Consider the following 16,074-nt stretch of genomic DNA (forward strand, 5'->3'; position numbering starts at 1 on the left):
GGAAAAACTGGGTTTCAACTTGCCAAAGATTAAAACTAGACCTATATCTCTCACCATGCACTAAACGAAAATCAAAATGGATTAAAAATCTAAATATTAAAACAAAAACGCTGAACCGGCTAGAACAGAGGTTAGGTAGAACTCTTGAAGACATTGGTATAGGAAAAGATTTTAGGAACAAAACCTCAGTTGCCCATGAACTAGCACACACTCTCAACAAATGGGATCTCTTCTTACTAAAAAGCTTCTGCACAGCAAGAGAAACCAACAACAGTGTGAAGAGACAACCCACAATGTGGGAAAAAATTTTCACTAGCTGTCCCTCAGACAAAGGTCTACTATGTAGAATATACAAAGAACTTAAAAAAAATCAGATCTCCTAAATTTAAAGACCCAATCCAAAAATGAGCATCTGAAATTAACAGACATTTCTCTGACAAAGAAGTAGAAATAGCAAATAAACATATGAAAAAGTGTTCAACCTCACTGGTCATTGGAGAGATGCAAATGAAAACAACCCTGAGATTCCACCTCACACCAGAAAGAATGGCTGCTATCATGAAATCAACCAATAACAAATGCTGGCGGGGCTGTGGGGAAAGAGGAACCCTGCTCCACTGCTGGTGGGAGTGTAGACTGATGCAACCACTGTAGAAATCAGTATGGAGATACCTCCAAGTCCCATTTGACCTGGATATTCCCCTGCTGGGTATTTTCCCCAAAGAATTAAAAGAATCATACCACAGTGATAAATGTGCACCCATGTTCATAGCAGCATAATTCGTGATAGCTAAAACTTGGAAACAACCCTAGCGCCCATCAACTGGAGACTGGCTAAAGAAAATGTGGTTTTTTAATAAAATGGAGTATTGCTCAGCCATAAAGAATGAGAAACTAGGGCCGGGGATTTAGCTCAGTGGTTCCAGCACCTGCCTCGAAAGTACAAGGTCCTCAGTTCAATCCCTGGAACCAAAAAAACAAAAACAAAAACAGAAAAAGAATGAGAAACTAGAGACATTTATAGCTAAATGCATGAATACTGAGGCAATACCCTTAAGTGAAATAAACAGGACACAAGTGTAAATATTGAATATTTTCACAAGCAAAAGGTTCCGAGTTCAATCCCCAGTACCAAAACAACAACAACAACAACAATAACAATACTGAATATTTTCTCTAGTATGAGAAACTGAAAGTGGACTAAAAGGTATAATAGATAATGTGAAATAGGAGGAAAAGGTGCAAAGGGGAAGAGGAAATCAGAGGGGTAAGGGCTAACAAAGAAGGGAATGGAATTGATATGAGAAAAAGAAAAAATGGAAACAAAGTCTTTGTAGATAGGGAGGGGTGGAGGGATTGAAGGGAGGGCAGGGGAATGGGGAAAAAAGAAGAACCAAGATGGATTATGCAAAGGTGCCAATTTCCAATGATGAATGTCATTATATTGTATACCTTAAATGTACCAATATAATTAAAAATCGATTATGTTCACAGAACTCCAGCACTACCAGCTAATTTGAAATAACTATGTTAATAAGTATCTCAGCCTACAAATGGGGTTAAAATACTTAAAGGGTTTGGCCAATGGGAAATTACAAATGCTAGCCACTAAGGTCTAAAGGTAACTGAGATTTATTGACATCTACAAATACAATTAAAATCAGTAAATGTTTATGGAGTTCCAATTATACGCAAAGTACCAAACTCAAGTATATGAGAGAACTAACATACTTAGTATATAATGGACAAAGTAAGATAAACCCTGAAATAAAAGAAACAAATTCTAGAATTACAGCAGAAGGTATGATTAATTTCAACTGTAAGGATTTAGGTAGGCTTCAGAAGGGAGAAAGAACATGCTACTTAAAAGATGGATAATGGGGTTGGGGATGCATCTTAGTGGTGTGGTACATGACTACCATCTGCAAAGCACAGGATTCCATTCCCTGCATTGGGGGTGGATTGGGCAAAGAGGTGCGAGAGTGGGGAAAGAAGGTATCTCTTTCAATAGAGAATTCTTCAAATCCCCAAATCACCACTGGTCTATATAACATTTATGTGCAAAGCTCTGTCTGTGGTTGGGATTTTGCTAATTTCAATTCTGTACATATCAATTACTATAGTTGTAATTGCTATAACTGTACCAACACATCTTTTGAAATATAGAGTACAAAAAATTATAAGCATATCTATTGTTCATATAAAAAAAACATGGGGTTTTTTTTCTATCTCCACATCTTCACAGCCCTTAACATAATGCCTGTTCCATAATAACCACTCAATGTATGTTTAACAGATACCCAGGTTAATGTGAATTTGGTTGTCAATTAAAGTAAGATATAAGTTAGATAAAATGTTAATGAAACAACCTCAGAAGTAAATTTAACTAATACAAAGGTAAATTCATGGGTAAAGGAAACAGAATCCTTGGTAAAATTAAATGTGGATCATGAATAGAAGAGGCTTTATATAAAACAGAATAGCACCATAATAGGAAAAGTTCATGACCAACATGTACCTTGCTATTTTTATTATTCATGTTCTATGTTCCTAACTATCAAATGGAATTGTAAAATAGTTTAATGGGAGTAGTATGGTTCATGATACAAAAATTTAAATAATCACTATATAATCAAATCCTGGAAAGGTGAGTGTAGGAAAATGTATACCTAAGAAGATATCCCAAAGGTCCTCAAAAGTACAATGAATCTTGGTGAGTGTGTGATAGAAAAATTGGCCAAGGAAAGTACCTGGACCAATAATGGACTACCTCCCAGGTCAATAAGGCAAAGATAAGTATCCATTATCTTAGCCAGGGAGGTTCTGTGTGCTATTTCTGGATCATCCATTTCAGATATAATGGATTGGACCACTCAACTGTGCTGTCTTCTTTCTTAACCTCCCAGCAGTATTAACATAATGTATTTATAGAGCTTCTCAAGATACAATGGGGTTATACCCTGATAAACATCATAAAATCAAAATACAGTCGGTCATATTATGTAAGCTGGGGACATTCTGTATTCCTGGGTACAGACACAATCTTCTCTACCTTCTGTGAGATACCATATTCTCCTTTTCCTATTCCATTTTTACTGGTCACATCTTTCAGTCTGCTTCTCAATACAATCTTCTACTCTATCCCATCTGTAAACCTCAAGGATTTTAAGAGCTCAGCTCTAATCTCACGCTCTTCTGTTAATAACATTTTATCTATAGATGACAACATTTGTTTCCTATGTACTTAAATATGATTTAAGATCATTTCCAAAATTAAATATTCAAGACTTCTCTAAAGTGTAATTTTCCCCATCTAACTACTTACTTGACAATTTTCAATAATATATCTCACAGATACTTTAATATGTTGATTATCAGGCAAACCTTAGACTTCTTCATGTTATTATTTAGTATTAGCATATATTCAGTTTCCTCTCATTACTATTACAGGCTCCACTAAGATGTGAGGTTCTCTAGATAAAGGACTTCGCTAGTTTTATATATATTAACATTTCTGATACAGAAAACTTCACAGCACAAAGTAGATGTGATAAATACTTTCTTCATAACCACACGTCCTATTTCAGTCATTCTTCAAAAATTCAAAACAAAACAAAATAAAAAACAAATCAGTATCCTCAAAATACAAATCAGATCCTGTCAATGTTCCACCTAATATGTTTTACTACTTATAAATTCTAAATTTACGATGACCTACAAAGTCTTGTATGATCTGACTGATCCATCTTTTCCTAGTCTCATCTCTATTTACCATACTCTGACCTTCAACACATCCACTTTCTTAACTCAAGGATAATCCCTATCTTAAACACTTTCCTCCTGTCTTTACATAGTTTTTCCAGAACCCATCCTAAGATCATATCCTCTGGAAGGACCTCTCATTATCTGAATTTGGTGCCTGGCATTCTTTTCTCCATCATCTACCATATTAACCTTTTTATTTCCTTGCAGTGCTCACTAAAACTGATATTTATTACTTTGCCCCATGAAACGATATGCCGTAAAGGCAAAGAATATGTTTTTTTCACTATCATATAACCAAAAATCAGTTAGTGCTCAAAACTTAGAAAGCATTCAATAAATTTAGAGTGAATAAATGAAAGACCTCTCAAGCATGTCTAAAGAAAATGAGTAAAGTAACATCTAACCTGTTTGGAATGATACAGATTGGTAAAGATACATTGATTCTAATAATAACAGCCATATTATATCACTTTAGCTTTAGGATTTAAGTCGTATCTTCTGAACTATCAATTTGATCAGCTACATTCTAAAATAAACTATGATTTTCAGACATACACAATATGGAGAAAATAATATCTGCATTAAACATTTACCGATGAAATGGCAAGAAAATGGCACAAGAAATAAAAAGATACTGATGATTAATTTTGGTATAATTTTTTAAACTGATAGCTCACTAATTTTTAAGTGGATGGCAGAATGAAGTAGGTGATTAAAACCACAGAGGAAGGGGCCGGGAATTTAGCTCAGTAGTTCTGCCTGCCTCGCAAGCACAAGGTCCCAAGTTGGATTCCCAGTACCCTCCCCCCCCAAAAAAAAAACACAGAGGAAAATAAATAAAAAAATAAAAATTAAAAATAAAATCACAGAGGAAATATAGTAAATGAATTTTTAAAATAAAATTTAGTTCTGAACTAGAGACTTGCAGAAAAATTGCAAGTAGAGTCCTCATATACACCTCATCCAGGCTTCTCTAACATTAGCAACTTAAATAATCACTCTACAACAAATAAACCTAGGAAATTACTGTTATAATATTGTTAGCAAAACTAAAGACCTTTTAATTTCAATAGTTTTTCAAAGAATATCCTCCTTCTGTTCTAGGTTTCAATCCAGGAGCTCACATTTCACATGATTAATATTTATTTCAAGCCTCCAACTATCTACCTGTAACAGTGCTCAGGCTTTTCCTTGCCTTTCAGGATCTTGACATTTTTAAAGTAGACCAGTCAGTTATTTTTCTCAGATGCATCAGGAATTTGGGTTTTTCTGTTAAATAATGTTCAAACTATTAGAATAAGGTTATGCATCTTGGAAGTAAGTTGTCTTAAATATTTCCTAATTACGATCAACGCTTCAAACTGCTGGAGATGTGTCTTAGATATATGTAGACACAAGATAGCTAAGTCACTGGGTTATCTATCTAGCTATATATACATAGTAATTATACCCACATTAAAAATCACCTTGGGAGTCTTAGCGTGTAAAGGGGTTTCTGAGACCAAAGAGTTTGGAATTCATTACTACAATTCACAGTAATAACTGTCCAAAACAAAAGGTACAAAAATGATATAAATGAGGGCCAATGTAATGTCTTAAGAAAGAACACTCATAACTAAGACCATGATATATGATGGCAAAGTGTCTTTTGTTTGGAGACAGGGTCTTGGTGTGTAGTTCAGGCTGGCCTCAAACTCACTGCAATCCTCAGCTTCCCAATGGCTGGGATTATAGGCATGTGCGACTATGCCCTGGATGGCAAAGTGTTTAGAATTGATGAGATCACTGGATTCTTTCAAATTTTCAAGTATTATTGTTATTTCACATGGAGGGAATTTATTTAACTTTGGCAGAACACTGTAATGGGTTGAACCAAGGATGAAGAGCAAAGGAATCACTCACTTCAAAATCAATTTCTTTTGCCAAAAAAGAAATACTATAGGTTCCATCTGAAGTATTCAAAGGATGGAAAGTTGAAAAGACATAATGTCTTTTTAGAATATCAAGGTAAAATGTGGAATTTCAAATTTAAAAAATCAAATGCTATATAGCAAGGAACGAATGTGACTGCTAATCAAAATTAGCATAATGTTGAAAAGAAGCAATAAAAGAATAACTATGAGACTCTAAGCAAAGTACAAACTATACAAAACTATAATTTTTTTCTCTTTTGCCTTTTTTCTTTCTTTTGTGCCAAGAACTGTGAAACCAGTATGCTAAACACACATCTATCATTAAACTATAACCCTAAGCCTAACTTTATTTTTTATTTGCTATGCCCACAGGTTGTAACAAATAACAAATAACAAAACACAAATAAGAAAAGTCATGATAGTGATTTTCTCTGGAAAAGGGAGAAAAACAAATTACTTTTTAGCTTTCTGAAATGCTAGCAATGCTTGAATTTCTCAAGACAATCATTTTTTATGAATTCTTCATATTACGTGTGGATGCATTTCTAAAACATATTTAACTTTTCAGAATAAAAACTACTAAATAAAAGAGCAGTAATGCTGTTTTGTAAAAAGCTGTTACTTTCTATCTCAAAGAGTGAAATTACTAATGAACTTAACACCATAACTGGAAGTCCATGAACATCAAAAAGTGAAAAACAAAACAAAACAATTTTTTCTAGGTTTAAGTTTTAATCTTCACAAACAAAACATATCTACTGTATCTTTATTAACCAAACTAGCATAATTGATCTTGGAAGCCAGGACAGCAACTGATAAAAGATTATCCATCAAAGTTCAAAACATTAAATATAACATATTTCTCTTCTTTAACATGAAAAAGAATATTTTAATCCTAGGATTACTATTTTGATAGCAGAAATAATTTCTTCAAAAAGAGAAATGATAATGATCTCCTTCTCCTATTTCTTGAAAATATCAATACAGCACCCAAATGAATATCCATAGATTTACAAAGAAAACTTCAGTTAAGAATTTTTAAACTAAAAAGCCCCAACTGCTTTTCTGCTATTCTATGAGACATCACAAGTGTAACTAAACCAAGATGCATTATATAAAGGTACAATTCCCAATGAGAAATGTAATTGTGTTGTATACCTACAATGTACCAATAAAAGAATACAAAAAAAAGTGTAACTAAAGTCATTCAATTACAACAATGTGATAATTTACTGAATATATATATGTATTTTTTTAATTTATTCTTTTTTTTTCTTAAATTCTTTTATTGGTACATTTTAGGTGTATAGTAAGTTTACATTTATCATTGGGTGCTTGTACCTATACATGATGTATCTTGGTTATTTTTTCCCCATTACCTGTGCGCCCTTCCCTATTTACATAGACTTCATTTCCATTTTTTTTTTCTTTTCTCATAGTTTTTTCTTTCCCTTCTTTCCTTTCCCCTTCCCCTTCCACCACTCCTACCCGTTTGGACCTTTCTTCCTATTTAAAATTATCAATTATTCATTTTAATCATTTTAATCCTTATTTACACTTTGCTTCTCACACTAGAGAAACTATTTGGTATTTACACATTGTGTGTCCTATTTATTTCACTTAAGAGTATGGTCTCGATATGCATTCATTTAGCTATAAATGACTCTAGTTTCTCATTCTTTATGGCTGAGTAGTATTCCATTTTATTAAAAGAAAACCACATCTTCTTTATCCAGTTTCCAGCTGATGAGCACTTGGGCTGTTTCCAAGCTTTAGCTATTACAAACTGTGCCGCTATAAACATGAGTGCACATATATCACTGTGGTATGATTCTTTTAATTCTTTGGGGAAGATACCCAGCAAGGGAATAGCTGGGTCAAATGGGATCTCTGGCCCTAGTTCTGTGAGGTATCTCCATACTGATTTCCATAGTGGTTGCACCAATCTGCACACCCACCAGCAAGGGAGAAGGGTTCCTTTCTCCCCACAACCCCACCAGCATTTGTTATTGGTTGATTTCTTGATAGCAGCCATTCTGGGGTGAGGTGGAATCTCAGTGTTGTTTTCATCTGCATCTCTCGAATGACCAGTGGTGTTGACCATTTTTTCATATGTTTATTTGCTGCTTTTACTTGTCTGAGAAATGTCTGTTCATTTCAGATGCCCATTTTTGAACTGGGTCTTTGAATTTGGGGGGTCTGATTTTTTTCAGTTCTTTATATTCTAGATAGCAGTCCTTTGTCTAAGGTGCAGCTGCTAAAATTTTTTTCCCACATTGTAGGTTGTCTCTTAGCTCTGTTGGTGGTTTCTTTTGCAGTGCAGAAGCTTTTTAATAAGATGAGATCCCAGTTGATTCTTTGTGCTAGTTCCTGTGCTACTGAAGTTTTATTCATAAAGTCTTTTCCTATACCAATGTCTTCAAGAGTTCTACCTAACTGAATATATTTTTAGCACTGGTTTTCTTTAATAATGTCAATCAAATGGCATATTAACTTCAAACTGGAATAGTATGCCTGAAAGTGACAGTTGAGATATACCTCATGTAAATTACTCACTCTCCACAATTCTATCATTATCTATATAACTAGGCACCATTATTATTATCTGGTGTGATAGTACTACAGTTACAGAGTTGGTCTTTTTTTCCTCTTTTTTTATTTTCAAGAATTTAGTGTTCATTAAGTCATCCAACAACAATGGGGCATTTTCTTATCAGAATTAGAGCTGACAGGGATATGCTTTTTTAGCTAGCAAATTGTATTTAATCATTTTTCCCTTTCATATTTGCTCTTGGGTCTTCTGCTGCAATTTCCTCATATCAAATAAAATGTAATCTTCCTAACTGCAATAAGAAGAGAGAAGATAATTCTGTGGAGGGAAATTATTCAAGGCAGGAGGAATAAAATTACCCAGTCTTAATTGGTTTTCTATTTCTATTGGGTACACGAATTGTCATTTGAGAGCTGAGAGTATATGTTAAGCTCCTTGGGGAACAATAATGTATTTGGAGAGGGACCAGGGAAAAAAACAAGACAAATTATTGCATTTCAGCTTGAACTGCTATATAGATTACAAGAAAATAAGAATGAATAACAAGGACCATTTGCTTGCTAATGGTCATGAAATTACATTCGGCTGTAACTGTATGTAAAGCTCACTTGGAAGAAGTATGCCGGGATAGTCTTGGATCTAGACACACCATGTAGGTCTGTTGCTTCAATATGTACAAACTGGAGGTGATTTTTGGTCATCTCTTGCTTAATACGCTTCATTTTCAAAGAAAGTTGAGGTGGAGTCAAAATTTGAGTGCTGTTCCTAGCGCAATCAGAGTTTGGGTTAAATTCACCAGCCAGAGCATAGTTGTTATTTTAGGAGGTGATGTTTCTGTAGCTGTAGTCGGATCCTGGGCATCCTTGTCATTGTGTGACAGATGAGACTCAGCAGGTTTGCTCGAGTCTCCCAGTCTGTGGCATAGCATTTGGTTTCTGGTCCTCTCATTTGATGTGGATGTGTTCATTTCTCCTGCTTGAGTGCAGCAGAGGTATGGTTTGGTAACTTTCTTTCTTGTCCTTCTTAATTTACTGATCCTTCTGGCTTCAGCCTCACTACCTCCATCTTTTGTTGTCTCCTAGTAGTGACAGGATCTGAATCCAGCCAGATGGCCCCAGAGCCCCATGGGCCGAGCACGTGGCCCACCCCAGGCACCCAGAGTTGGTCTTCATCATTCAGGTCTTAGCTATGTGTAAAAAGGGATATAAAATATGGTACTATAGTTTTGTACTATAGTTTTCCAAAACTAATCATGTAAGCTTACTCCATAATAGCACTTTGAAGAAAGAACTGATATTTGAAGTATTTCTCAATCAGGATTTTTAAACTTCCAAACTATTCACATTTTGAGCTGAATGAATCTTTGTTGTGGGTACTGTCCTGAACATTATAGGGTACTTAGCAGCATCCCTGAGCCATACCGAATAGAAGCTAGTAGCTCTCCCCAAGTTGTGACAACTAAACCTATTTCCAGACAGTTTATCCAAATATCCCTGGGGACCAAATATCCCCAGGGATACAAAATAGCTCCTAACAGAAACCACTCTTCTAAATGAAGTGCCATGAGGCAAAATTTTTCACATCCTCCTATGGGGGAGAAAAATTCTCTCTTAAGGAAGTGAGTGCATCCTCTTATAGGATAATCATATAATCTCTTATGACTCCCTAGTTATACTACTACTTATACCTCACTCCTGATAATATTTACTGTTACAGATGCTTTTGCATATATCATCTCAATAATCTTCACAACCTTTTGAGACAGGAGCACTATAAGGAATTTGTTTCACTAATTTTCATACAGAGAAAATACATTATGTTTATGTTACAGGTGAATGCATTATAGTCCATTTACTAATACTTTTTCCTTCTTTCCATGGTTTGGAGTTGCAGTTAATTTTCTCCTGTCTATGATCCATCAAAAATCTACAATAGGGCCAGGGATTTAGCTCAGTGGTTTTGCCGCCTGCTGTGTAAGCGCACAAGGACCGGAGTTTGATCCCCGGTACCAAACAAAAAAAAAGAAGAATCTATGATATCTTGGATGTGATATGGATATGAAAAATTTTAGGAAATATTTTTCCTGTTAATCATCACTTTTGCTTTATGTGATATATAATAAATGTAGATATGAATAAAAAGAAAAATAAATTTAGATCTTGGTTGGAACTGTTATAAACTACTACAAATTATAACATTCTTTATATTAGAATAATGTAACAAATTAAAGAGTCCCAAAGAATATTTCAAAGGTTCTTGGAAAAACTGATAAATTAACCTAGGAAAAACTTTTGAGATAAAGATGGAAATGCCCCATCAACTTTGTAAATGTAGTGCAAAACAATATATGTATAGAATTGGATTAAAATCAAAACAATATGGACTTTGAGGTCATAATGCTAAGAGAAATAAATGAGACATTGAAGATTAAACATCGCATATTTTCTCTTACATGATAAAGTCAAAGTATAAATAAAGACCAATATAAAAGATAGGAGATAGGAAACAAGGGGAGAGATCTTTTGCAGATGGGAAGGGGTTCTAGGGATAGAGGGACAGGAAAGGAAGGGGGGAACAGAAATAAAAAGGATGAAGATGCTATATGTATATGTTAAAACCCAGAACAATAAATATGAAATTTAGAACTAAATGGATACTTCTCTAATATTTAGTGTATGCTTAGCTAGATTTAAAAAATTTTTAAATAATATCTATTTACTATATGCTACTAGAATAGTTTGTCTCATGACACATTAAAATTTCATATGAGGGCCAGGGATTTAGCTCAGTGATTTCGCCACCTGCTGCGCAAGCTCAAGGACCCGAGTTCAATCCCCAGTACCAAAAAAAAAAAATAATAATAATAATAAAATAAATAAATTTTAAAAATTTCATATGAATCAAAATGATTAATATTAAAGATAAACAAACACATATATGTACAAATATGTAAAGAACTAGAAGAAACTAACATATTTAACCCTGTATAAATGGGAGATAAACTACAAAACTTCCCAGAAAGGACAAAACAGGCAAATTAGAAGATTTTTAACAAAATGTTATACAATAAAAAGTAGTAAACTTATTTTTGTTTTTATTTTTTTTTTCGTACTGGGGATCGAACTTGGGTCCTTGTGCTTGCAAGGCAGGCAGCGGAACCACTGAGCTAAATCCCCGGCCCTGTAAACATTTTTTTAAAAAATGACTGAAATGGTCAAATATGTGTCAGGTTTCATTACTCAATGCATAAGATTAAACTTGGTTCTAGGGAGAGATCCTCAGGATATGGGAGGTCGTGAATATAACTAAAATCTCACAAGATATTCAGAAAATAAATCATATGGGGAAAATGTAGTTTCATTAAAGAAATAAACCATCTTGAAGATACCATTATATATGTATAAAAATGAATACAAAATTAAATAGAACCAAAGTGGCTATGGGGAAAATAGAATGCCTACAAACTACTGGGAGCATTATGTATTACCTTAGTCTTTGTGGATAGAAATTAGGGAAGAGTTACCTTTCACATACTTTGACCCTACATCTGCTCTGTGGAATGCTCAAAGAAAATCATCTAATTCAGTAAATGTTGTAAAAATTTGTTCAGTGAAAACTGGAAATAAAGAAATGTCCAGCAGAAGATAAACCTGTATAAAGCTACTGATCTTTGGACTGAACTGAAAATAAGTACAAGCATTATGAAAACACATTATTTATGGAAATGTTTAAACACCATTAAGTTTTTTAAAGGCAACATACAAAACAGTATATGAGCATACATTATTACAATGATAGAAACTTTAATGTTTAGAAGAATATTTGAAAGGATATAAGGAAATTTAAATGTCACAGATTATTTTTTCTACTATATTAATCAAAAACTGCAATCTTTGCACAATCAAAGCAAATTTACATGACCCAAGCTTTTAAAATGAAAAAACCCTAAAACAGTACAAATATGAAATAAAATACTACTTGGTAAAAAATTTAAAAAAATATTTCTCAAGGGAAAGAATATGGCTAAGAAATAAGCCAGGTTGGGAGTGTAGCTCAGTGGAAGTGGCCTGGTGCTCCATCCAGAGCACTACAAGAAAAAAAGAAACTGAGCCAGGACCAAGGACTCCATTCCAAGTATATATAAATATATTTAAATAGTCTGTACAATACACTGAAGTCCACACAGTCTGACCACCTTATGACTAATGTTTGTTCTTCAGCATTTTATTTTGGACATTTTCAAATATACACAAAAGTATAGAGATGGCAGGATAATAAATTCCATGTAACCATAATACAGCTTTAATTGTGAAGTGCTCATTTCTCTCCCAGAGGCTCATACCTGCCTTTCTAAAGTTATTCAAGTCAGGATCCAAGTAAGTCCTAAACACTGATTTGCTTGAAATTTTTTCTTAACTTAAAAATCTGTAATAATCGTATTTCTTATTTTTCTTCCCTTGCCAGATATTAGGTAAAAAAAACCCCAAGTCCTCAATCATGCAGAATTTCTTACATAATCTCAGTTTAGTGGATAGTATTTCCTTGAGTAATTAACATATTTCTCTGCCTCTTATTCTTTTCTTTAATTTGCCTTGATCAGATTTGATTCTTTTGGCACCTATTATTTATCCCCCCAAAGTATCACAGCTAAAGATTCAAAATGTGTGTGTGTATGTGTGCTTTTTCTTTCCTCTTTTGAAGGGACTAAAAGATTCCTCAATGAACATCAACCTGTTCCATCCATTATAAAGCTGACCTTGACATTTCATCTTTAGCAGTCACTGCATAGTTGCCTAAATTCATCGTTCATTTCGTCACTCCAAAATGGTAATTTTCTGAATTCTATCACTGCATCTGTATTTATCAGTTGGAACACTTTCTTTTTTTTTTTTTCTTTTGTACTGGGGATTGAACTCAGGACTTTGCACTTGCAAGGAGTTGGAACTCTTTCAACAACAAACTTACCATGATCAATTATTTGGTGTCCCTCAACATAATTTATCCATAAAAGACAAAAAAAAATTACTATCTGATTCTTTCCTTTTACTCATCTATTTTGAGAGTAATGAAATATACCGAAGAATCCTTACGGATGGGATCCAGCAGTCTATATTTTGAAAATCATGTCTAGTGACTTGAATGTATACTAAAACCAATCTAGGTTTACACTGCATTTCCAGCTGCAATTCTGGAGTCTGCCACTTCTCCAAGAATCCCTAGGTTCCTTTAGAAATCACAATCTGTGCCTAGGGGTACTTCCTACCACTGGACTGTCATTTGTAATAACATACTTAGGAAATACACCAAGTAACAGACTAGTTAGTAAAAGGACTGAGATCAGATCCTAAGTATCCTAATTACTTTAGGGCTCTTTTCACTATCTCTGAATTTCATCCATATGTGACTTGCCTATGGCCATCAGCTACCATTTTTCATAAATGTGGTATCATTTACTGAGACATACCTTGGAAAGGTCAGGCATCCCCTATAAGTTAGTATTTTCTATACACAAAATAAACAACACATCTCACTTATCTCTCAGCTTACGTGATCAGTAAATAGAAGATAATATATGAAAGTACTTGTGCTATTACAACATTTAACACAAGCTTAGAAGAATACCTTTGGTTTACAGAGACAGACAGGTAATAAAATAAAATTAAATCAGGCAGAGAGGCAGGACAGGAGGGAAATGACACAGTTAAGGAGCCAACAAAAAGACATGTTTGCTTTATTTAAAAAAAGATTATTTTCTGTAATTAAAAAAAGTGGGACCAGGGATTTAGCTCAGTGGTTCTGCCTCCTGCCCTGCAAGTGCAAGGTGCCAAGTTCGATCCCTGGTACCAAAGGGAAAAAAAATGTGTTTATAATTCAAGAAACGAGTTTGAATTTAAATCCTAGAAGCAGACTATTAACCAATTTCATAAAATATAACCATGCCAATTCAAATCTTTTAGCAATGAAATAATTTCCTACATTCTAGTGAAACAGACAGAAACCTCAAGTAAAATACTCTAAAATAAATGTAAAAAGAAAGGTTATAAAAAATAGAAGCATAGCAAATATAAAAATATTTATAGGTAAATATATGCTCTCAAAATGGAGACAAAGTAAGCAAAAACAAATCCACATAATTAAAAACTACTATGGAAAAAGAGAGACTTGAATTACACTAATAAGACATTGAAAAATTCAAGTTGTAAAAAAACAGTATCATTCAAAATGAGAGAAAAATGTATTTTAATAAAAATCAAAAATTTTTTCCACCCACCAAACTTGCATTTTTAAACAACAAAGAGGGGGAAGAAGAAAAAATTGCCAGTATTAACAATTTTTGCCAAGGATAAGAGAAAACTGATATGGTGCTTTTCAAAGAAAAAAAAAAAAAGCTGATATATTTGAGGAAACATGCTTTTTCTAAAGAATATTATCAGTAAAAGTTATATAAAAAAGGAATGAAAAATGAGAATAAACAGTGGACTCTCTATTTAGAATGAAGTTGTTGTAAAGCTTAAAAATGGTTTCTAGATAATAACTCCAGTACATTTTTCCAGTCAAGATTGTACAATTATGCAATTGTGGCACAAACACTGGATCATACCAAACTAGAACTTGACAAAGTAGCAGTGGCTTAACTATCTTTGCTTGAGTTTCAGAGGATTGCAATAAGATTATGGCATCCTATAAGACCTGACCCTTCATTTTGAAGTATTATAACCAAGAGAAAGAGGACAAGCGGCAGATCGAGAAAGTCATACCATAGTTAAAATCATAGCGGAGCCACTTAAAAAGTTGGCAAGTCTAGGCAACTAAGTCAATATCTTTCAGTCTATTTTCCCATCTGCAAAATGTGCACAATACCACCTACTTTACTGGTTTTTAAGGTCAAGATTAGAAAGATAATGGAAAAAAAAGAAAGACAAGAATCTTATTTAAATACAAGGAATCTAACTGCCACTTCTTTTTTGTTGTTTTTTGTTTGTTTGTTTTTGATCCCGGGATCGAACTCGGGTCCTTGTGCTTATGCAGCTAGCGGCGAAACCACAGAGCTAAATCCCCAGCCCTAATTGCCATTTCTTATTTGGTAGCTGCTACTATTGTTATTCAGCTTGATTTAGTTTATCTGTGAATAATTAGGTTTAGGTTTCATTCCTTGAAGGTGAAAAATAATGTTCTACGCCATTATGAAATATTCTCTCTAAACTAAACTTAAAATAAAAAAGGAGGAAAAAATACTGGAAGGAAAGAAGAGTAGAAGGAAAAGAAAAGGAAGAATGGAATTAAGGAAGAAAGACAAAAACCAGGATTAGCAATGCCCTTTAATAATTAGGCAAAGGGTTACAATAACAACCCTGAAGCTTAATATAAGCCATTCACTCGTTAAATTGACACAGAACTTACCGATCAAGTGAGAACAACTGGAAGCAAGATGAATTTTCCCCTAAGATGAGGTGTCTTCACAAAGCTGTGGAATAAAACTTGCCTTTTCTATTTAAAGCCATTCCTTTGTTGCTAAACTGTTGATCTGAGAGGAAGGCAGCAAGCAGAAAGAGAAATAATAGGAGGATAGATGAAAAGAAAACATGTGATTAAGGATCCTTTCACTCTCCATGTGCTCTGACCTGCAGTTGCTGGGAGCTGTCATTGAGGTTGTCTTCCCTTCGTCGGGCTTCCTCTAGCATCTGTGCACTCTTCTTCTTTTCCACTTGTTCCTTGTGCTTCAGATTTGCTACTTTCTTATTCTGGTCTTTCACCTGCCTAGTGATACAAGAAGAAAAATCAAGTTCTTCTTATTCTGGTCTTCACCTGCCTAGTGATACAAGAAGAAAAATCAAGTTCTTCATA

The 16,074-nt window shown here is 34.0% G+C and overlaps 1 protein-coding gene across 28 annotated transcripts in view; it reads right to left on the reverse strand.

The window, feature by feature from the left end:
• Positions 1-16,074, reverse strand: part of Erc1 (ELKS/RAB6-interacting/CAST family member 1) — a 510,100-nt gene that overhangs the window by 277,240 nt on the left and 216,786 nt on the right. For all 28 annotated transcript variants that reach the window (XR_015439770.1, XR_015439760.1, XR_015439764.1 and 25 more), the window contains one exon: positions 15,852-15,987. Coding sequence is in view for 22 of the 28 variants with exons in the window: in XM_087182771.1 (XP_087038897.1) it covers positions 15,852-15,987 (136 nt within the window). In the remaining 6 variants the exon portion in view is untranslated. The remainder of the gene's footprint in view (positions 1-15,851; positions 15,988-16,074) is intronic.

This window comes from Heterocephalus glaber, unplaced genomic scaffold, assembly GCF_053883595.1.
Source record: "Heterocephalus glaber isolate CG9 unplaced genomic scaffold, H.glaber_assembly_v1.0 deba00000281, whole genome shotgun sequence".
NCBI classification, from domain to species: domain Eukaryota; kingdom Metazoa; phylum Chordata; class Mammalia; order Rodentia; family Bathyergidae; genus Heterocephalus; species Heterocephalus glaber.